We start from the raw sequence: 24812 nt of genomic DNA on the forward strand, positions 1-24812 counted from the left end.
CCCTGTTTACCTATTTAGAGTCTGTTGAATTTGCCCGAGAGTATAAGGTCAGGAATGCTAGATTTGTTGTTTCTGTGGCTATTTGCTTCAGTTTCACTGAGGGAACTGGGTTCACCAGCGTCGACTCGCCCAGGTGTTTTACAGAAAACTCTATCTGTGTCTCTGTTTCTTGACAGTATTATTGAGTATAGGTTATTCATGAAAGGCCACCTTCTCAACCTTACCCCTCGCCTGAGGCGCGGTGAGCCTCAGGTTAAATCAGCCTACAGTCATTTGGGACTATGGCAACTTTTACCTGTTGGGTATGATACCTGAATGAGCTTTTCCTTCCCTACCTGGTGTGGATGCTTTGGGATGATATCACCAGATGGATTCCCTTAGACTTGAGCATGGATTTTCTGAACCGGCTTCTCGGTATTAATCTGCACACAGCAAATACCAGTGACGCTGAACAGACATTTTTCAAGGACTAATACCAGCACTGGATGGTCAGCCCATTGTTCGCTGTAAATGGTGCACAGAAGTACAAGTGCTTTTGAAGGGAGTCATTGCTAAGCACTGGGACATTCCCAGTTCCTCGTTTACTTACACTTTGAAGAGGGAAGAAGCTTTTTAAAAATCAGATGTTGTCCATCTGCTGCAGTTCCCCTGAGTCACCACTTGGCAGCACTATAGGCCCTTGCCTTCACATTGTACAGAAATGCATCCGTCAGTGTTGTCAACACTGACTTGATCTGTGTTTTAAATGGTCTCCACTCAGGAATGCAGACATCCCTCTGTTGAAAGATAAATTCCTGTTACAGTATCTCCTGCTTATTGCGAACTGTTTTCTGTTTTGTTTAGAACCAGTTCAGGAACAGAATGAAGCCACCAACCTTCTGGGTGAGTCAGTGATTGTCTCCATGGAAACAAGTATTAAGTAGGCGCCCCAACACTGTGTTTCCCTAAAAGCTTTGTTTTAATCTTGGGGCCTTTCCAATCTCTTCTCTGTGCTGCTTGAACTAATCTCTTCTGGTGTCAAAGTAATTGGTCTTAGTTTATGATCATTGTTCCTGATCTGTGTGTTGTATGCATGTACACGTGTGTTCGTGTGTGCATGCATGTTGCTCTGTGTGCACAGACGTGCAGGTTAGGTGCATTGCCCATGCCACATTCTCCCTCAGTGTACCTGAACAGGAGCTGCAGTGTGGGGACTAGGGGATTTTCACAGTAACTTCATTGCAGTGTTAATGTAAGCCTACTTGTGACACTAAATAAACGTGTATGTGTACACATGCATGTGTGTTTATACATGTTTCTGTTTGCACGTGTATGTATGCACATGTATGCATGCATATTCATGCACCAGAGCCTATTTCATTCAAAGAGCATGGGGTGCTGACTGTGAGGTTCAGAGCCCGGAGCTCAGCTTTAAACTGTTTGGGTGAGTGAGGACTGGAGAGATTTCACCTGTATTTGTATGGTCTGCTCTCACTTATTATCTCAGCTGCCTGTCTGTGTCTTGAGGTGGCAAGAGAGAAACAGTGACTAAAGTAAGTGGGGCTTTGCAAATGGGACCTGACAACATAGTACAAAGTGAGTACGTTCACAGCAGTGTAATGGGAGCAGCACAGTTTGGGATGGACATGAGACTTTAGAGAAGATGCAGAAAGGATGAATGGGAGATTCCGGGATGAAAGACTTTGGTTACTTGAATAGATTGATCATTTATATAATCAGCAAATTTACCAACCATACCTTCAGTCCCTTCATCCAAGTCATTTGCACAATTTCTAAAATGTTGAGGCCCCAGCACTGACCCCTGTGGCGCATCACTTGTTACAACTTGCCAGACAGTAAATGGTTCATTTATGCTTACTCTCTGTTTCCTATTAGTTAGCCAATTGTCTATCCATGCCAATGCTACCCCCATGCCATGAACTTTTGCTTTCTGTTATAACCTTTGATGCGGCACCTTATTAAATGCATTCTGGAAATCTTAAGTACAGTACATCCACTGGTTCCCCTTTATCAACAGCATGTGTGACTCATTGAAAAACCCCAATAAATTTTCTGATTTCATGATTTTCTTTTCACAAAACCATATCGACTGCCTGATTACCTTGAATTTTTCCAAGTACCCTATTGTATTGTTATTAATAATGGCTTCGCTATATCAGATGCACACTAACTGTTCTGCCGTTTCCTTCTCTCTGTTTCCCTCCCTTTTTGAATAACGGAGTTACATTCACTATTTTTCAATCTAATGGGGCCTTCCCTGAATCTAGGGAATTAAAAAAATTAAAACGGATGCATCGTCTATCTCATTAGCCATGTCTTTGAAGACCCTAAGTTGAATCCATCAGGAGTCAGAGATTTTGTCAGCCTCCAACTCCAACGATTTGCGAAGTACCACTTCACTGGAGATAATAATTTTCCTGGTATCTTCCTTCCCTTCCATTTCCTGACTCACAGCTCTTTTTTGGATGTTACTTGTGTCATCTATGGTGAAGACTGATGCAAAATACCTGTGTAATTAGTCTCCATCTCCTTATTTTCCATTATTAACTCCCCAGACTCACTTTCCAGAGGATCAATGCTCCTTTGTTAGCTCTTATGTTTTTAAAATACCTATAGAAACTCTCACTATGTGTTTTCATGTTTCTAGCTCGCTTTCCCTCTTACTCTTTTTCCCTTCTTTATCATTTATTTAGTCATTCTTTGCTGTTTTTAATATTTGTTGCATTTTAAAATTCTTCTGACCTGTCACCTTTTTTGCACAACAAAATGCTTTCTCTTTTAAGTTTGATGCTATGTTTTTTAGTTAACTGTAGATGGTGGGTTCCTGCCCTCGGAATTTTTCTTTCTCATTGGAATGTATCTATTCTGTGTATTCTGAATTATTCTCTTAAATGTCTGCCACTGCATCTCTTGTGACCTATCCCTTAACCTAATTTGCCAGCTCACCTTGGCCAGTTCTGCTTTTGTGTCCTATTAATCACCCTTATAAGTTTAAAATACTAATCTTGGCACCGTTCTTCTCTTCCTCAAACGGAATTTAAAATTCAATCATATTATGACCGTTGCTACCTAGGGGTGCCTTTTACTAAAAGGTCATCAATGAATCCTACCTTGCTACACAATACCAGGTTTAGTATAGCCTGCTCTCTGGTTGGCTTTAGAATTGCTTTTCTACAAAACTATCCTGAAAACATTCTATGAAATCCTCTTCTGTGCTACCTTTGCCTACCTGATCTCTCCAGCCTATACATTGCTCCCACAGTTGACATCTTGCCATTATAATTTCTCATCTCTACCCAAACAGCTTCTACATCTGGCCTCCTGAACTTCGGCCTTTGGTCTCTATTTTACTAATACCATCATTAATAAATGGAGCCATACCTCCAAGATTCCCTAGCTTCCTGACCTTCCTAAATGTCATGTACTGTTCAACACTCGGGTCCCAACCGATGTCATCCTCCGGCCTTGTCTCTGTAATGGCTATCAGATTGTATTTATTTATTTCTATTAGTGTTATTTCCTCCTGCACTGTTTGACCCTGATAGAGGAGAGGGTTTGAGACTGTTGCACTCAATACTGACAAAGGTTTAGCTCGAGGGATGACTTTCAGTAGATTGCAATGAGATAGCTGCTCTGCTATGTGAAAACCCTGAGTCCTCCACATACTGCAGTTCCTCTGAGCCACCAATAGGTAGCAGTACCTGCCCATGATTTTGGATTGTACAGCATTACATACAGTAAGAAGTCTCACTACACTAGGTTAAAGTCCAACAGGTTTATTTGGTAGCACAAGATTTCGGAGTGTCGCTCCTCCTAAGAAGGAGCGACATTCCGAAAGCTTGTGCTACCAAATAAACCTGTTGGACTTTAACCTGGTGTTGTGAGACTTCTTACTGTGCTGACCCCAGTCCAACGCCGGCATCTCCACATCAGCATTACATACGGCAGTGTTGTGAAAAATGACTTGACCTGTGTTTTAAATGGCCCCCACTCAGGAATGCAGAGCTCCTTCTGTTCAAAAATGAATTCATGTTACAATGTCTACTTCTAACTGCTAACCATTCTCTGTTTTATTTAGAACCAGTTGAGGAACAGAATGAACACAAACACTTTGTGGGTGAGTCAGTGATTGTCTCCCTGAAAACAAGTATTAAGTAGGCGCCCCGACACTGTGTTTCCCTAAAAGCTTTGTTTTAATCTTGGGGCCTTTCCAACCTCTTGTCTGTGCTGCTTGAGCTAATCTCTTCTTGTGTCAAAGTAATTGGTCTTAGTTTATGATCATTGTTCCTGATCCGTGTGTTGTATGCACGCACGCGTATGTTTGTGTGTGAACGTGTGTGAACGCATGTTGCTCTGTGTGCACAGACGGGCTGGTTAGGTGCATTGCCCATGCCACATTCTCCCTCAGTGTACCTGGACAGGCGCCGCAGTGTAGCAACTAGGGGATTTTCACAGTAACTTCATTGCAGTATTAATGTAAGCCTACTTGTGACACTAAATAAACTTTAAAACGTGTATGTGTACACATGCATGTGTGTGTATATGTGTTTCTGTTTGCACATGTGTATGTATGCATGCATATTCATGAACCAGAGCCTATTTCATTCAAAGAGCATGGGGTGCTGACTGTGAGGTTCAGAGCCCGGAGCTCAGCTTTAAACTGTTTGGGTGAGTGAGGACTGGAGAGATTTCACCTGTATTTGTATGGTCTGCTCTCACTTATTATCTCAGCTGCCTGTCTGTGTCTTGAGGTGGCAAGAGAGAAACAGTGACTAAAGTAAGTGCGGCTTTGCAAATGGGACCTGACAACATAGTACAAAGTGAGTATGTTCACAGCAGTGTAATGGGAGCAGCACAGCTTAGGATGGACATGAGACTTTAGAGAAGATGCAGAAAGGATTAATGGGAGATTCCGGGATGAAAGACTTTGGTTACTTGAATAAATTGTAGAGACTAGTCTATTCTCCTACAGGAGGGACGGTTGACAGGAGGTTTAATAGAGATGTTCAAAGTTATGAGAGCTTTAGACAGAGTAGAAATGGAAAAGCCGTTCCCATTGGTGGAAGGGTCAAAGACCAGAGGCTATCAATTTAAAATGATTGGCAAATAAAACAATGATGACAAGAGGAAAAACATTTTTGCCCAGTAAGTGGTTAGGATCTGGATTTCACTGCCCGAGAGTGCGGTGGGGGAAGATTCAATTGTGGCTTTAGGAAGAGAAGTACCTGAAGAGAGAAGATTGTCAGGGTTGAGGTGAAAAAGTGCGGGGAGGGGGTTAAACTAACTGAATCATTCTTGCACAGAGCCAGCATGGAGACAAAAGGCTAAATTGCCTCCCCACACGAATTTATGAACATACGAATTAAGAGTAGAAGTAGGCCATTCAGCCCCTTCATGATAGATTGGATTGTAACTTCAACTTCACATTCCCTCCTACTCCTTATAACTTTTCACCCCTTTACTTATCAAGGATCTATCTACCTCTGTCTTAAAAATGCTCCAAGACTCTGCTTCCGACCCCTTTTGAGGGAGGGAGTCTGAAAGACTCAGCACCATCTAAGAGAAATAAAAATCTTCTCATCTCTGCCTGAGATTGGCGACCCCTTATTTTTAAGCAGTGACCCCTTGTTCTAGATTCTCCTACAAGAGAAAACATCCTCTTCACACCTCCCTTGTCAAGACCCCTCAGGATCTTGTATGTTTCAATCAAGTGGCCTCTTAGTCTTCTAAACTCCAGTGGATGCAAGCCTAGTCTGTCTAACCTTTCCTCATAAAACAACCAATGGGCGGCACGGTAGTACAGAGTTAGCACTGCTGCTTCACAGCTCCAGGGTCCCGGGTTCGATTCCTGGCTCGGGTCACTGTCTGTGTGGAGTTTGCACATTCTCCTCGTGTCTGCGTGGGTTTCCTCCGGGTGCTCCGGTTTCCTCCCACAGTCCAAAGATGTGCGGGTTAGGTTGATTGGCCAGGTTAAAAATTGCCCCTTAGACTCCTGAGATGCGTAGGTTAGAGGGATTAGCGGGTAAATATGTGGGGGTAGGGCCTGGGTGGGATTGTGGTCGGTGCAGACTCGATGGGCCGAATGGCCTCCTTCTGCACTGTAGGGTTTCTATGATTTCTATGAACCCACCCATTCCTGGTATTAGTTTAGTAAACCTTCTCTGAACTGCTTCCAGTGCATTTATATCCTTTCTTAAATAAAGTGACCAATACTGTACACAGTACTCCAGATGTGGTCTCACTAATACCCAGTACTGAAGCACAAAAGCATAACTGTCCTACTTTTGTTATCAATTCCCCTCACAATAAATTGTAACATTCTATTAGCTTTCCTAATTACTTGTTGTACCTGTATACAAATCTTTTGTGATTCACGCACTAGGACACCCTGAACCCCCTACATCTCAGAGCTCGGCACTCACTCAACATTTAGATAATTTGCTTTTTTTTATTCTTCCTGCCAAAATGGACATTTTCACATTTTCTTACATTATACTTCAAATCTAGATTTTTGCTCACTTATTCATCGTATCCATGTCCCTATCTAGCCTCATTACGCCATCTTCACAACTTTGTTTCCTGCATATCTTTATATAATCAGCAAATGTACCAACCATACCTTCAATCCCTTCATCCAAGTTATTTGTATAATTTCTAAAAAGTTGAGGCCCCAGCACTGACCCCTGTGGCGCATCACTTGTTACAGTAACTTGCCAACCAGTAATTGGTTCATTTATACTTACTCTGTTTCCTGTTAGCTAGCCAATTGTCTATCCATGCCAATGTTACCCCCTACACCATTAACTTTTATTTTCTGTTATAACCTTTGATGCGGCACCTTATTAAATGCATTCTGGAAATCTAAGTACAGTACATCCATTGGTTCCCCTTTATCAACAGCATGTGTGACTCATTGAAAAACCCCAATAAATTTTCTGATTTCATGATTTTCTTTTCACAAAATCATATTGACTGCCTGATTACCTTGAATTTTTCCAAGTACCCTATTGTATTGTTATTACTAACAGCTTCCCTATGTCAGATGTACACTAACTGTTCTGCCGTTTCCTGCTCTGTGTCCCTCCTTTTTGAATAATGGAGTTACATTCACTATTTTTCAATCTAATGGGGCGTTCCCTGAATCTAGGGAATTAAAAAAATTAAAACGGATGCATCAACTATCTCATTAGGCATGTCTTTGAAGACCCTAAGTTGAATCCATCAGGAGTCAGAGATTTTGTCAACCTGCAACTCCTACTATTTGCGAAGTACCACTTCACCGGCAGCACATTGGCACAGTGGTTAGCACTGCTGCCTCAGAGCGCCAGGGACCTGGGTTCAATTCCGGCCTCGGGTGACTGTCTGTGTGGAGTTTGCACATTCTCCCCATGTCTGTGTGGGTTTCCTCCGAATGCTCTGTTCCTCCCACAGTCCAAAAATGTGCAGGTTAGGTGGATTGGCCTTGCTAAATTGCCTGTTTGTGCCCCAAGATGTGTTGATTAGGGGGCTTACTGGGGTGAATACTTGGGGTTACAGGGAACAGGTCTGGGTGGGATTGCTCCTTAGTGTCAGGGGGATTACGTGGGGTTACAAGGATAGGGCCTGGGTGGGATTGTTGTCAGTGCAGACTCAATGGGCCAAATGGTGGCCCCCTGCACTGTAATGGATTCTATGATTATAAATTTCTTGAGATCCTCCTTCCCTTCCATTTCCTGACTCACAGCTCTTTTTTGGATGTTACTTGTGTCATCTATGGTGAAGACTGATGCAAAATACCTGTGTAATTAGTCTCCATCTCCTTATTTTCCATTATTAACTCCCCAGACTCACTTTCCAGAGGATCAATGCTCCTTTGTTAGCTCTTATCTTTTTAAAATACCTATAGAAACTCTCACTATGTGTTTTCATGTTTCTAGCTCGCATTCTCTCTTACTCTTTTTCCCTTCTTTATCATTTATTTAGTCATTCTTTGCTGTTTTTAATATTTGTTGTTTTTAAAATTCTTCTGACCTGTCACCTAATTTTGCACAACTAAATGCTTTCTCTTTTAAGTTTGATGCTATGGTTTTTAGTTAACTGTAGATGATGGGTTCCTGCCCTCGGAATTTTTCTTTCTCACTGGAATGTATCTATTCTGTGTATTCTGAATTATTCTCTTAAATGTCTGCCACTGCATCTCTTGTGACCTATCCCTTAACCTAACTTGCCAGCTCACCTTGGCCAGCTCTGCTTTTGTGTCCTATTAATCACCCTTATAAGTTTAAAATACAAATCTTGGACCCGTTCTTCTCTTCCTCAAACGGAATTTAAAATTCAATCATATTATGATCGTTGCTACCTAGGGGTGCCTTTTACTAAAAGGTCATCAATGAATCCTACCTTGCTACACAATACCAGGTTTAGTATAGCCTGCTCTCTGGTTGGCTTTAGAATTGCTTTTCTACAAAACTATCCTGAAAACATTCTATGAAATCCTCTTCTATGCTACCTTTGCCTACCTGATCTCTCCAGCCTATACATTGCTCCCACAGTTGACATCTAGCCATTATAATTTCTCATCTCTACCCAAACAGCTTCTACATCTGGCCTCCTGAACTTCGGTCTTTCGTCTCTATTTTACTAATACCATCATTAATAAACGGAGCCATCCCTCCAAGATTCCCTAGCTTCCTGACCTTCCTAAATGTCATGTACTGTTCAACACTCAGGTCCCAACCGATGTCATCCTTCAGCCTTGATTCTGTAATGGCTATCAGATTGTATTTATTTATTTCTATTAGTGTTATTTCCTCCTGCACTGTTTGACCCTGATAGAGGAGAGGGTTTGAGACTGTTGCACTCAATACTGACAAAGGTCTAGCTCGAGGGATGACTTTCAGTAGATTGCAATGAGATAGCTGCTCTGCTATGTGAAAACCCTGAGTCCTCCACATGCTGCAGTTCCTCTGAGCCACAGAGTTTCACTGGCTGTCTTGTCTGGAGACAATACACATCTTTTTAGCCTGTCTTGATGCTCTCTCCACTCCCATTGTTTTGTTTCTTAAAGACTGGATTAGTTGTAAGTATTCGCATTCCAACCATTATTCATGTAAATTGAGTCTGTGTCTTATAAGTTCTGTTTGTGAACAGAATTCCCACTCACCTGAAGAAGGGGCTCAGAGCCTCGAAAGCTTGTGTGGCTTTTGCTACCAAATAAACCTGTTGGACTTTAACCTGGTGTTGTTAAACTTCTTACTGTGTTTACCCCAGTCCAACGCCGGCATCTCCACATCATGACCACCAATAGGTAGCAGTACCTGCCCATGATTTTGGATTGTACAGCATTACATACAGTAAGAAGTCTCACTACACTAGGTTAAAGTCCAACAGGTTTATTTGGTAGCACAAGATTTCGGAGTGTCGCTCCTCCTAAGAAGGAGCGACATTCCGAAAGCTTGTGCTACCAAATAAACCTGTTGGACTTTAACCTGGTGTTGTGAGACTTCTTACTGTGCTGACCCCAGTCCAACGCTGGCATCTCCACATCAGCATTACATACGGCAGTGTTGTGAAAAATGACTTGACCTGTGTTTTAAATGGCCCCCACTCAGGAATGCAGAGCTCCTTCTGTTCAAAAATGAATTCATGTTACAATGTCTACTTCTAGCTGCTAACCATTCTCTGTTTTGTTTAGAACCAGTTGAGGAACAGAATGAACACAAACACTTTGTGGGTGAGTCAGTGATTGTCTCCCTGAAAACAAGTATTAAGTAGGCGCCCCGACACTGTGTTTCCCTAAAAGCTTTGTTTTAATCTTGGGGCCTTTCCAACCTCTTGTCTGTGCTGCTTGAGCTAATCTCTTCTTGTGTCAAAGTAATTGGTCTTAGTTTATGATCATTGTTCCTGATCCGTGTGTTGTATGCACGCACGCGTATGTTTGTGTGTGAACGTGTGTGAACGCATGTTGCTCTGTGTGCACAGACGGGCTGATTAGGTGCATTGCCCATGCCACATTCTCCCTCAGTGTACCTGGACAGGCGCCGCAGTGTAGCAACTCGGGGATTTTCACAGTAACTTCATTGCAGTATTAATGTAAGCCTACTTGTGACACTAAATAAACTTTAAAACGTGTATGTGTACACATGCATGTGTGTGTATATGTGTTTCTGTTTGCACATGTGTATGTATGCATGCATATTCATGAACCAGAGCCTACTTCATTCAAAGAGCATGGGGTGCTGACTGTGAGGTTCAGAGCCCGGAGCTCAGCTTTAAACTGTTTGGGTGAGTGAGGACTGGAGAGATTTCACCTGTATTTGTATGGTCTGCTCTCACTTATTATCTCAGCTGCCTGTCTGTGTCTTGAGGTGGCAAGAGAGAAACAGTGACTAAAGTAAGTGCGGCTTTGCAAATGGGACCTGACAACATAGTACAAAGTGAGTATGTTCACAGCAGTGTAATGGGAGCAGCACAGCTTAGGATGGACATGAGACTTTAGAGAAGATGCAGAAAGGATTAATGGGAGATTCTGGGATGAAAGACTTTGGTTACTTGAATAAATTGTAGAGACTAGTCTATTCTCCTACAGGAGGGACGGTTGACAGGAGGTTTAATAGAGATGTTCAAAGTTATGAGAGCTTTAGACAGAGTAGAAATGGAAAAGCCGTTCCCATTGGTGGAAGGGTCAAAGACCAGAGGCTATCAATTTAAAATGATTGGCAAATAAAACAATGATGACAAGAGGAAAAACATTTTTGCCCAGTAAGTGGTTAGGATCTGGATTTCACTGCCCGAGAGTGCGGTGGGGGAAGATTCAATTGTGGCTTTAGGAAGAGAAGTACCTGAAGAGAGAAGATTGTCAGGGTTGGAGTGAAAAAGTGTGGGGAGGGGGTTAAACTAACTGAATCATTCTTGCACAGAGCCAGCATGGAGACAAAAGGCTAAATTGCCTCCCCACACGAATTTATGAACATACGAATTAAGAGTAGAAGTAGGCCATTCAGCCCGTTCATGATAGATTGGATTGTAACTTCAACTTCACATTCCCTCCTACTCCTTATAACTTTTCACCCCCTTACTTATCAAGGATCTATCTACCTCTGTCTTAAAAATGCTCCAAGACTCTGCTTCCGACCTCTTTTGAGGGAGGGAGTCTGAAAGACTCAGCACCATCTAAGAGAAATAAAAATCTTCTCATCTCTGCCTGAGATTGGCGACCCCTTATTTTTAAGCAGTGACCCCTTGTTCTAGATTCTCCTACAAGAGAAAACATCCTCTTCACACCTCCCTTGTCAAGACCCCTCAGGATCTTGTATGTTTCAATCAAGTGGCCTCTTAGTCTTCTAAACTCCAGTAGATGCAAGCCTAGTCTGTCTAACCTTTCCTCATAAAACAACCCACCCATTCCTGGTATTAGTTTAGTAAACCTTCTCTGAACTGCTTCCAATGCATTTATATCCTTTCTTAAATAAAGTGACCAATACTGTACACAGTACTCCAGATGTGGTCTCACTAATACCCAGTACTGAAGCACAAAAGCATAACTGTCCTACTTTTGTAATCAATTCCCCTCACAATAAATTGTAACATTCTATTAGCTTTCCTAATTACTTGTTGTACCTGTATACAAATCTTTTGTGATTCATGCACTAGGACACCCAGAACCCCCTACATCTCAGAGCTCGGCACTCACTCAACATTTAGATAATTTGCTTTTTTTTATTCTTCCTGCCAAAATGGACATTTTCACATTTTCCTACATTATACTTCAAATCTAGATTTTTGCTCACTTATTCATCGTATCCATGTCCCTATCTAGCCTCATTACGCCATCTTCACAACTTTGTTTCCTGCATATCTTTATATAATCAGCAAATGTACCAACTATACCTTCAATCCCTTCATCCAAGTTATTTGTATAATTTCTAAAAGGTTGAGGCCCCAGCACTGACCCCTGTGGCGCATCACTTGTTACAACGTGCCAACCAGTAATTGGTTCATTTATACTTACTCTGTTTCCTGTTAGCTAGCCAATTGTCTATCCATGCCAATGTTACCCCCTACACCATTAACTTTTATTTTCTGTTTTAACCTTTGATGCGGCACCTTATTAAATGCCTTCTGGAAATCTAAGTACAGTACATCCACTGGTTCCCCTTTATCAACAGCATGTGTGACTCATTGAAAAACCCCAATAAATTTTCTGATTTCATGATTTTCTTTTCACAAAATCATATCGACTGCCTGATTACCTTGAATTTTTCCAAGTACCCTATTGTATTGTTATTAATAACAGCTTCCCTATGTCAGATGTACACTAACTGTTCTGCCGTTTCCTGCTCTGTGTCCCTCCTTTTTGAATAATGGAGTTACATTCACTATTTTTCAATCTAATGGGGCGTTCCCTGAATCTAGGGAATTAAAAAAATTAAAACGGATGCATCAACTATCTCATTAGGCATGTCTTTGAAGACCCTAAGTTGAATCCATCAGGAGTCAGAGATTTTGTCAACCTGCAACTCCTACTATTTGCGAAGTACCACTTCACCGGCAGCACATTGGCACAGTGGTTAGCACTGCTGCCTCAGAGCGCCAGGGACCTGGGTTCAATTCCGGCCTCGGGTGACTGTCTGTGTGGAGTTTGCACATTCTCCCCATGTCTGTGTGGGTTTCCTCCGAATGCTCTGTTCCTCCCACAGTCCAAAAATGTGCAGGTTAGGTGGATTGGCCTTGCTAAATTGCCTGTTTGTGCCCCAAGATGTGTTGATTTAGGGGGCTTACTGGGGTGAATACTTGGGGTTACAGGGAACAGGACTGGGTGGGATTGCTCCTTAGTGTCAGGGGGATTACGTGGGGTTACAAGGATAGGGCCTGGGTGGGATTGCTGTCAGTGCAGACTCAATGGGCCAAATGGTGGCCCCCTGCACTGTAATGGATTCTATGATTATAAATTTCTTGAGATCCTCCTTCCCTTCCATTTCCTGACTCACAGCTCTTTTTTGGATGTTACTTGTGTCATCTATGGTGAAGACTGATGCAAAATACCTGTGTAATTAGTCTCCATCTCCTTATTTTCCATTATTAACTCCCCAGACTCACTTTCCAGAGGATCAATGCTCCTTTGTTAGCTCTTATCTTTTTAAAATACCTATAGAAACTCTCACTGTGTTTTCATGTTTCTAGCTCGCATTCTCTCTTACTCTTTTTCCCTTCTTTATCATTTATTTAGTCATTCTTTGCTGTTTTTAATATTTGTTGTTTTTAAAATTCTTCTGACCTGTCACCTATTTTTGCACAACTAAATGCTTTCTCTTTTAAGTTTGATGCTATGGTTTTTAGTTAACTGTAGATGATGGGTTCCTGCCCTCGGAATTTTTCTTTCTCACTGGAATGTATCTATTCTGTGTATTCTGAATTATTCTCTTAAATGTCTGCCACTGCATCTCTTGTGACCTATCCCTTAACCTAACTTGCCAGCTCACCTTGGCCAGCTCTGCTTTTGTGTCCTATTAATCACCCTTATAAGTTTAAAATACAAATCTTGGACCCGTTCTTCTCTTCCTCAAACGGAATTTAAAATTCAATCATATTATGATCGTTGCTACCTAGGGGTGCCTTTTACTAAAAGGTCATCAATGAATCCTACCTTGCTACACAATACCAGGTTTAGTATAGCCTGCTCTCTGGTTGGCTTTAGAATTGCTTTTCTACAAAACTATCCTGAAAACATTCTATGAAATCCTCTTCTATGCTACCTTTGCCTACCTGATCTCTCCAGCCTATACATTGCTCCCACAGTTGACATCTAGCCATTATAATTTCTCATCTCTACCCAAACAGCTTCTACATCTGGCCTCCTGAACTTCGGTCTTTCGTCTCTATTTTACTAATACCATCATTAATAAACGGAGCCATCCCTCCAAGATTCCCTAGCTTCCTGACCTTCCTAAATGTCATGTACTGTTCAACACTCAGGTCCCAACCGATGTCATCCTTCAGCCTTGATTCTGTAATGGCTATCAGATTGTATTTATTTATTTCTATTAGTGTTATTTCCTCCTGCACTGTTTGACCCTGATAGAGGAGAGGGTTTGAGACTGTTGCACTCAATACTGACAAAGGTCTAGCTCGAGGGATGACTTTCAGTAGATTGCAATGAGATAGCTGCTCTGCTATGTGAAAACCCTGAGTCCTCCACATGCTGCAGTTCCTCTGAGCCACCAATAGGTAGCAGTACCTGCCCATGATTTTGGATTGTAAAGCATTACATACAGTAGTGTTGTGAAAAATGACTTGACCTGTGTTTTAAATGGCCCCCACTCAGGAATGCAGAGCTCCTTCTGTTCAAAAATGAATTCATGTTACAATGTCTACTTCTAGCTGCTAACCATTCTCTGTTTTGTTTAGAACCAGTTGAGGAACAGAATGAACACAAACACTTTGCGGGTGAGTCAGTGATTGTCTCTCTCAAAACAAATATTATGCTAGGTACCCCAACACTGTGTTCTCCTAAAGTCTTCACTTTAACCATAGTGGCTGCAGGGTGAGGAGGGAGCAAGTGACCTCTTTCTATGCTCTTTCACCATTTTGATTCTGTGCGAGTGTCAGGGTTACCCGGTGCCGCTGGCTTGTGATGAGTTGTACTCTCCCAAGCTCGTGTAACATCACTCACTAGTGAACGTGCGACCTCCATTCCCGCTCTGCAACTGCTGGATCCACATCAGGAATCTTCCCTCTCAATCCAAAATCCCGTTGCAAATACTGGCTCGTGGTTTAACTCGGATAGATCTGATCTATCTATTTCAATTGGGTTGCTGGCTCACTGGCCAGCTGAAGCCCTGTTAAAGAGATGACGGCATGGTGGTAATATTAGTAATCCAAAGGCCAGGTTAATACCCTGGGAACACTGGTTCAATCCCTCATGGAATTTAAATTCAATTAATTAATAAAAATCTGGAAAATAAAGCAGATCTCAGTAATGCTAACCATGACAATTCTCATTGATTGTTGTAAAAACCCATCTGTTTACTAATGTCTTTTAGGGAAGGAAATTTGCCATCCTTACCTGCTGTGGCCTATATATGACTCCAGAGCCACAGCAACATGGGTTGACTTTTAAATGCCCTTGAAATGGCCGAACAAGCCACTCAGTTCAAGGGCTTTTCGGGATGGACAATAATATGTTGGCCTTGCCCATATCCCATGAAAACATGAACAAAAACTCATGAAGTTAGAGGCCACACATTTTATTGAAGAGTTTCAATAAAGAGGAACTGTTTCCACAGACAGGAAGGCAGTAACTGTGGTGAACCATAGATGGTTACCACTATGGGTACTGAACCATAGATGGTCAGCACTATGGGTACTTGTACATATGTTACTGTTGTCACTGTTGGGGTTAGGGTTGGGGTGTTCTACCTGTTGGTATTGTTCTGTGGTACACTCCAGTTGGCTCCGCCTACTTGTAGGAGTATAAAGGTCACTGCACTGCCTGGTGACCCTTTAGTCTGGGATTGTATTGTTACATAGTATGCTCCATTCTTGTTACTAATAAAAGCCTTTATTTCCCGGGTACGATCTAGCCTCCCGAGTGATTTAATCGCGCATCAGTAACCATTGTCACTAATTTAAGGTAATTAGCCAAAAAACCAGCAGAGACACGATTTTTGTTCTCCCATGAGTTGGTGTGATCTGGAAAGTGCTGATTGGAAAGGTTGATGAAAGCAGATTTAATTGCAACATTCAGAAGGGAATGGGTTATATATTTGAAAAAGAAGCATTGGCAAAGCTATAAGGAAAGAGCAGGGGAGTGGGACAAATTGGATAGCACTAGCATGGTGGGCCAAATGGCCTCCTTTGATGCAGTATCCTCCCATGATATCTTTCTATAAGCTGCTCCTACATACTAAAATAGCAAAACCTGTGGATTTGTGCACTGAGTGACAATATGAGCTTGTTATGTCAACATTCTCCATTCTAACCTATTTTTTACATTTGTTTAATTAGTTTATAGTACAGAACATGGTCAAGAAATTAACTCCGAGAATTGTATTGCTGGTGAGTTTGATGCTGGCTTCCTGCGCTGATCAAAATCTGTGGAATGCTCTTAGCTCACTAGGGTCTCCTTGTAACAAGAATTGAGAAGGGCAATTTTCCTCTCTGGGCCTTCACAGATGAGCTGAGACACACAAAGGCCTGGATTTTACGACCTTGCTTGGGCGAGGCTTGGAAAATTCCACCCGAGGCCAACGGAGAATTCAGTTCTGTGAGCCACGCCCGCCCAGACGTTGCGGTAAAATTCCAGCCAATGTATCCAAGCTCTGTGAAACCTGTGAGGACAGATATACTGTTTGAGGTTTAAAGATAGTCTGGGTGGTAATGTGGAAATGAAGAAATAAAGCTCATCGGTGCGAATCTTTGGTGTTCGATTGCGAGTTCTGGGGATCAGCAGCAGTACTAAGAATAGGTTTCTGCAGAAGCTCTTGAGTGTGTGGCAGTGAGTAGCTCTCTCACCCACCCCATACTAATGAGTCTGTATTTACTGCATTTACAAACTCCATTGTGAGAATGCCCAGGGAATTCTAGGGCAAATACCCAGTGTGACTGTCCCTCCTCCATTTTCTCCTCCGCTGTGCCTGACTATTAAATATTCTCCAAGTGTAAAGAAGAGGAAAGCTTCCCCCCAAGGAGTGAACAGTGCTCCTGTGCCTAGCCGGACAGATAGCGCTCCTCTCCTTATGTCCTGGACTAACTTACTGAGGAAAGCAAAGAGTCAGTGGTGAGAAAGATATCCAGGGAGAATTGGATTGCTGGTGAGTTTGATGCCGCCTTCCTGTGCCCATCAACACCAAGCGAACAATAGAGATATGGGAGGATTGAGCTTGAACAATACCTCTTCTGCTGACTCATGGCATCAGTCGATAGGGCCTTTCATCTAGTCCTCTGACCCCAGGAGGCATGTGTCTAAGTAAAGACTGGAGGTTTTGGTGAGGGGAGGGAGGGGTGAAATTGAGGCCAGTACCCTTTGTTCATGGTATTGTTAGGATGCACAGGCGAACGGTATTTACATACTTTGAGCACATATAAATAGAGGACAACTGGGACACTGGGAGGAGAGATGTAAATCGGAACAGTCAATAAACTCTCTGAATGGAAGAATGTTCTGTGCCTTTATTTCTGTTTCACCAGCTTGCATCCTCTTAACACCCTTAAAAAAATAACTATGTGATTTTCATTATATCCTTTTGTAGAATCAGTTCAGAACACTAGCCAAGAAGAAATTGTAAAGTGTGAGTAATATTTTTACACTGTTTGAATAGGAAATACCATGACTACTTGGAATTTTCCTGTCTGTGAGCTGATTGGAGACAATGAAACCTAATGGATTATGGGCGGCACAGTGATTAGCACTGCTGCCTCACAGCACCAGGGACTCGGGTTCAATTCCGGCCTCAGGTGACTGTGTGGAGTTTGCACATTCTCCCCGTGTCTACGTGGGTTTTCTCTTGGTGCTCTGGTTTCCTCCCACAGTCCAAAGATGTGCAGGTCAGGTTGATTGGCTATGCTAAATTGCCCCTTGGTGTCAGGGGGTTATGTGGGGTTACAGGGATAGGGCCTGGGTGGGGCTGTTGTCAGTGCAGGCTCAATGGGCTGAATGGCCTCCTTCTGAACTGTAGGGATTCTACGATTCTGAAGTATCCGAAGTCTCTCTTGATAATGTCTGTTCTTTATGTAATATGTTCATGGCCTCCCTCAGCTTCTTACATAAATCTCACGAGCAAATCCTTCAAGGATATATTTTAGTGCAGAATTCATCACTGCTCCCTGTACTAGGTAAGGTGGTTGCAGAATTCAAAGTCTGGACTAAAGAAGGCAGACTAGGGGGGTTAATTTAAACAACCCTGATTTTTCCACTTGCCATCTTTCCAAATACAGAAAGGTATCTTGCTGTGCTTTTCTCTTTATAAGTAGCGATGTATCTCCCAACCCTTCAGTTTTGGTGTGATCCAATTTCTATTACTAACCCCACATCAAACTTGTGATGGGATGAACTCAAAAGGGTTAGTTTATTTACACACAGTCAAAACATAGGAGGGTGGGTTGCCACATGACCTCCTGTACACTCATACATAAAAGAAGGATAACGAAAAGAAAGATTTACAGTGCAAAGACCACAGAGAAAAGGATTCTTTTTTCACACGAGCCCAGAGTCAAAGTCCAGTGAGTTATTCCTTCATGGAAGGTTGCAGGTTGAAAACCTATGTTGTATAATCCACTTTTCCAGTGGAATTGACTTCACATGAGGAGATGGGCATGCAAAGGTGAATCAGTCTTGTAGGTGATGGTGCAGAGATTCCAGTAGAAACAGTGTAGATGGGGCCATGTATTCAAGCTGGACAGAGCCCCTTATCCATGCTGCTAGTTGTAAGTTATAAATTGGCAGACTGAGGTTTTTCTTTCAGTACAGTAAGGCAACATTACTAGTTACACAAGTTAGAGGATTCCATGTGATATCACTCTCACCTCTTTATGGTGTCTTTGACGAAGGGAGCATCTCCTCCATCAGGGTTCCTGAGATGGTTAAATGTTTTAACCTTGTCTTTGACAAAAGGATGTGTCTCGACTGTCTGACTTCTTGAGATGTTTAAATGTTTCAACCATTAAGACTTGAAAGGAAGGTTGCGAGTAACTTTCCCATATCCTTGAACCTTATGATATTGAACGTTATGATATTTCAAGTGCTCATGCGAATATTTTTTAAATGTATGGCTCACACAAGGAGAGGGTTTTTAAATTTTTACTCCACTCTTAAAGTTACAGATGGATAGGCTCTGGTTGGACAAGCCTGGCTTATGAAATGCAGATGCTCTTTGAATTTGGTCTCTGCAGCCCACAGGAGCCATGGATGTTTCTTCACAGATGATGACAGGGCAGTGCCACAGAAACTTGCTGTGCAGGTTTCTGTGGCACTGCCTTGTTAGCTTCTATTGTTCAAAGGTCACAGACAGACAGAGCTTCAGCCACTTTAGAAGGGTCTTTGTCCAGTTTTTCTAAATTTTAGAAATTAGGATTTCCACATATTTTTATGAAAATAGAGTGTCAGGTTTGTCCCCTGACAAGGAACTAGAAATGGGCAATAAATACGAGTCTTTCTCATTTCCTATGAATGAATTGAAAAAAAAATCACTGAACAAAAGTGATTTAAAAATTATGGAATATTTATTCTGTTGGAGTTGCCACTGAATATTAAACCCCAACCTAGTATTTTAATTCTGTGGGCATTAACACACATTTAAGTGTATTTATTGGTTTCTTTGTACCCTGTTTTATATTTAGCCTTTTTATTTGGTTTCAGATCCTCTATCCATTGTTACTTCAGATGAATGTATGACCCTGGCCAAGTTGATCAATAAAGACTGGAAGATGCTAGGCAGATCCTTGGGTTTGACTAACGGGGATATCAACTGCATTGATCATGACAACGATTGGGCTGGCTTGGACGAGCAAGCCTATCAGATGCTTCAGAAATGGATGCAGCAGCAAGGGAAGAGTGCTAATCGCAGATTGCTAGTGTTCCACCTGAAGAAGATAAAGAGGAATGACCTGGCAATGCTGTTTTGCTGTTGACACAGTGACAGATTTGCTGTTTGCCCTAACTTGTAGCAAGCTTGGAGAATATATTGTTGATTGTCGTGAAAGCCCATTTGGTTCACTAATGTCCTTTAAGGGAAGGAAAGCTGTCATCCTTACCTGGTCTGGCCTACATGTGACTCCAGATCCACAATGATGTGGTTGACTCTTAATTGCCCTCATGTTAGAGCAATAAATGCTGGCCCAGCCAGCAATGTCCACATCCCATGACTGAATTTCCTGATCAAGTCCCAGATGGGGTGCAATGCCTTATCTTGTCAGCTTGGATCTTGTTTGTCTCTCTTGTGGGGACCATGAATTGGATTCAATTGGAATTTGAATTTGGTTTTTGGAGCAAGCCAGGAGATGGATTTGGATTAGCCCTGTCCACTCTGAGCATTGGCTTTGTAACTTTAAGAGTGGAGTAAAAATTTAAAAACCCTCTCCTTGTGTGAACCATACATTTAAAAAATATTTGCATGAGCACTTGAAATATCATAACGTTCAAGGATATGGGACGAGGAAATAGGATTAGTGTGCCTTTAATGGTAGTTGTCGGTGCAAACTCAATGGAACGAAGGGCCTTTTCTGCACTGTATGTATATATGACATTTAATAGTGGCAGAAGATACAGCCCCACTTTTGCCAATTGTACAGTGTTCTCAGAGTACAATTAAGACCTTGTCGCATTGCATTCGCATCACTCACTATACATGAACTTTCCCACTGGGGAAAAATCAGATTTGCAATTTTTATTGGTCATGGATTTTCTTTTAATCCAGAATTTTATTATGCTCTGAAATACACTGCCTGGAATGTTGGAGGGAGCAGACCCAATAAAAGGGAACGAATAGATACAAAATTTCAGGGCAATGAGGAAAGAGCAGGGCAGGGGGATGAATTCCTCCGTGCAATATAAGAACGTAAGAACTAGGAGTAAGCCTTCTGGCCCCTCGAGCCTGCTCCACCATTCAATAAGATCATGGCTGATCTTTTTGTGGACTCAGCTCCACTTATCCGCCCGCTCACCATAACCCTTAATTCCTTTACTGTTCAAAAATTTATCTATCCTTGCCTTAAAAACATTCAGTGAGGTAACCTCAACTGCTTCACTGGGCAGGGAATTCCACAGATTCACAACCCTTTGTGTGAAGAAGTTCCTCCTCAACTCAGTCCTAAATCTGCTCCCCCTTATTTTGACGCCATGCTCCCTAGTTCTAGTTTCACCAGCCAGTGGAAACAACTTCCTTGCTTCTATCTTATCTATTCCCTTCATAATCTTATATGTTTCTATAAGATCTCCCCTCATTCTTCTGAATTTCAATTAGTATAGCCCCAGTCTACTCAGTCCCTCCTCATAAGCCAACCCTCTCAACTCTGGAATCAACCTAGCGAATCTCCTCTGCACCCCCTCCAGTGCCATTAAATCCTTTCTCCAGTAAGGAGACCAAAACTGTACACAGCACTTCAGGTGTGGCCTCACCAGCACCTTATACAGCTGCAACATAACCTCGCTCTTTTTAAACTCCATCCCTCTAGCAATGAAGGACAAAATTCCATTTGCCGCCTTAATTACCTGCTGCACCTGCAAACTCCCTTGTGACTCTTGCACAAGGACACCCAGGTCCCTCTACACAGCAGCATGCTGCAATTTTTTACCATTTAAATAATAGTCCATTTTGCTGTTATTCCTACCAGAATGGATGACCTTACATTTACCAACATTGTACTCCATCTGCCAGATCCTCACCCACTCACTTAGACTATCTGTATCCCTTTACAGACTTTCAGCATCCTCTGCACACTTTGCTCTGCCACTCATCTGCAAATTTTGACACACCACACTTGGTCCCCAACTCCAAATCATCTATGTAAATCGTAAACAATTGCGATCCCAACACTGATCCCTAAGGCACACCACTAGTCACCAATCGTCAACCAGAAAAACACGAAAAAGTATTGTTCTATGTGAAGCCAAAACCTAAAGTTCTGCAGTCTCCTCCAGAAATTTTTCTCTTCTCTAGCTGCTAGTCATAAAGCAAAGCTTCCAACACAGGTGGGACTTGAGTAATGTCGCAACTTGATCAAAATCTTTTATGCTTTAGTGTCATCCTCTGATTGTAAAAAAATAAAGCTGTATATTTTTACTACATAATAAAGTCTCAGGTTATTTTATACTCTATCATTGAAAGAAAAGAGGTGAGAAAGTAGCTTCAGTCAGTCAGAAGGACGGCAAAGTGGGGATAGTGTTTGCCAAGCAAGAAAAATCATAGCTGAAAACTAACTTACTTGTTCCTTCACTGTCGCTGTGTCAAAATCCTGGAACTCCCTCTAACCTCATTGTGGGCGTACCTACACCACATGGACTGCAGCGGTTCAAGAAGGCAGCTCAGTCACATCAAGGGTAGTTAGGGATGGGCAATAAATGCTGGCCTAACCAGTGACATTCACACCTCAGGGGACAATTAGGGATGGGAAGCTATTGCTAAACTAACCAGCGACTTCTGCATCCCATGAATTAATATATAAACTGTTGTGTCCTCCCCCCGGGTTATACTTTGCACTCTGGGGGGGGGTTCCCTTCAACTGCTTCCTGTCTTTCACTACCTGTTGTAAACCTCGCTGACGTGAAGTCATGTCAACGAGGGGGGAATTCCTTACCGAGGGAGGAACAGACGGGAGGAGGGAGAGGAGCCCTTTCAGTTGATGTTAAATGAATTTAAATAAGGTTCCCACCCCTTTTCACAGGGAACCTCATTGTGACACTGGTGGGGAAAATTTGAGAAAAGATCTTGCCACTGAGATACTTGGTTCTGCGGGATTTACCAGCAGTGTAGCCATTTCCGCTCACGGCAAACACCAGCAGAAAATCCCCCTCCCCTACTTTTTAAATGTCTGAGTGATTTTACTCCAGGGTTGCTGATAATAGTGTCATGGGCATTGATCCGTAAACATGGAGGATTGGTAACCCTATGACACGCTATAGTCAGTTTCCCTATTGGGGACCATCAGGACCATTAATATTGTGATAAAAGCAAAATATGGCAGATGCTGGAATGTGAAATTAAAAAAAATGCTGGACAAACTCAGCAGGTCTCGGCATGTGTGGAGAGAAACAGATTAACATTTTGGATCTAAGTGACTTCTATAGAATTGTTTGTGGCTGTTGTATCTTTTCAAAGCTCCCATTTGACTCAAGTTCAGTGATTGTGCAAGCGAGTCATTTAAATGTAATGGGGGTGATATTGAGGCGGCACTCTCTGTGGGAATGGCGAACATGCTCAGAATCCAGATAGACTAGAAAATGAGATTTGCACTGGTGAGTTTCTGAGTTCCGGATCTTTCAGCCCCCTCACTGGCGTGAAACACGCCACGGGACCCCAGAAAGCACGCTTTTAATACATTAACTTGTCATCAGCTAACACCGTCTCCCTCACTGGATATTCAGTGGGTACTGGCATGATGTCATAACGACACCTTTTACAACAACTCTAAATAAGTGTGAACTTGGCACCTTCACCTCCGAGGGGGATTTCGGAGGATAGTGCTCAAGCAGCCAGCACTCTCCGGGGTATCGCTGCTCAGGGAGCACTGGAGCGGAGGACACAGGTAAATGCAACTTGGGATGGGGGGTCCCACAATCGTCACATCGGGGAGAGGCGTTGCTTTCCTTACTTTCCCTTCATTTCAGGGCACTCCTTGCTCTAAAGGAACTGTGAGGTTGGTGTGCAGGCAATGCTTCCCGTGACCTCCTTCCTGGCGTCCTGTCCATATAGCAGCTGAGGGAGAGTCTTTCCCCAGTGGGAGCTGGCCAGAGGGTGGGAGGGTTTGAAAACAAGAGGCTCAGCATGGAGGACGCGAGGGGGGAGGAAGAGGGGGGTGGTGGTGGGGGGCTGACTGTGAGTTGCCCGGGTGGTGTCCCATGAGAGGGCGGATTGTCAGGGCAGAGTGGGGGAATCAGGAATGGGCTGTGTCTCCCCTCATGCGGCCTGAAGGACTTTGCACTCAGGAAAGGATGACTACGGTGTCATTGGAACCCACATCTGGGCAGCGGTGTGAGGACAAAGGGGAGAGGCTTCCTGGATGGCCAAAACCAATTATCGGGGTGCTTGCATGTAATGGTAGACTTCAATGGGTCATGGAATGCTCTCCACTCTGCAATTCTTGTGACCTGGGAGAAAGAGAGGAATGAGCAGGACATGCTAATTGCTGGCCTCACACAATTCAGCTGTACCTTGTCTGCCATAAGAGGAAGACACTTGCCTGAACAGCGACCCCAGCCTCCTCTCACTGGCTATGGGAATCAATGCTGTGCAGCCAAATAGCACTGCCGTTTAGTGGAGGCCACCTTTGAACCCTTAACCCTTTGTAAGCATATGTCCCCAGCATTGAGCTGACACTCCAGGAAAGGCTTAACATCACAGATAACACTGGCGTGATGGTGAAGTCTATCATCACTCACCCCATTCGAGGTCATGACAAGGTGCATCGGTGAGGTCCCCCGTCAGGACGCAAACACTGGTCACATGCAACCACTCGACTGCCCGCTAATGTGATGCCAAGTTTCTTTGGGGGGGATGGGGGCTGGGGGAATGTGAGTGTTTGGTGCCACTGAGACCCTGGTGGGTCCACACACTGCATCTGGCTGGAGTTGACAGGGACCAATGTGGTTATAGTGTCCGAATGGAGGGTGTGAGGGATGGCATTGAGACGCCTACTGAGTGTACTGCGATTGGATGGTCATCCCAGAGAAATTGAGGGAGGCGGATTGGGACTCTCTCATGAACCCTTATTCCTCACTGTGGTCTTTTCTTCGCAGTGCATGGTCTGGAGGATCATGGAGCCTGCTGAGTTGGCTGTTCTAGTTATTGGCATAGAGCAGCAGCAGAGATACCAACATGCCGTGGCACCTGGCCAGAACCAGCGCCTGTGGAGGAAGGAGAGGCTGGGCCTGTTACTGTTCCAGGAGCAACACCCCAGATGCGTATGCCTCATAGGTACCGGCTGAGGGCATTCTGACATTGGTCATCGTACCTGCAAGTGCCTTAGAAGGCTGCGTCTGTCCCAGGAGATGGTGGACCACCTCTGCCAGACCCTACAAGAGCTGGCACCCCATGGAATGGGAGGACACCCACTGCCTGTGACCCTTAAACTCCACAGCGTCTTTGAATTTCTACACGAGTGGCTCATTTCAGGGCAGCACG

The 24812-nt window shown here is 43.2% G+C and overlaps 1 protein-coding gene across 1 annotated transcript in view; it reads left to right on the top strand.

Annotated features, from left to right (window-relative positions):
• The window catches only part of LOC144493109 (receptor-interacting serine/threonine-protein kinase 2-like), a 36149-nt gene extending 14394 nt beyond the window's left edge, over positions 1–21755 (top strand). Inside the window, exons 8-14 of the mRNA XM_078212011.1 lie at positions 844–882; positions 4079–4117; positions 9674–9712; positions 14386–14424; positions 15985–16035; positions 17229–17267; positions 19334–21755. Of these exons, the coding sequence (XP_078068137.1) occupies positions 844–882; positions 4079–4117; positions 9674–9712; positions 14386–14424; positions 15985–16035; positions 17229–17267; positions 19334–19605 (518 nt within the window). The 3' untranslated portion in view covers positions 19606–21755. The remainder of the gene's footprint in view (positions 1–843; positions 883–4078; positions 4118–9673; positions 9713–14385; positions 14425–15984; positions 16036–17228; positions 17268–19333) is intronic.
• Positions 21756–24812: the final 3057 nt, after the last annotated feature.

Source organism: Mustelus asterias, chromosome 4, assembly GCF_964213995.1.
Source record: "Mustelus asterias chromosome 4, sMusAst1.hap1.1, whole genome shotgun sequence".
NCBI classification, from domain to species: Eukaryota; Metazoa; Chordata; class Chondrichthyes; order Carcharhiniformes; family Triakidae; genus Mustelus; species Mustelus asterias.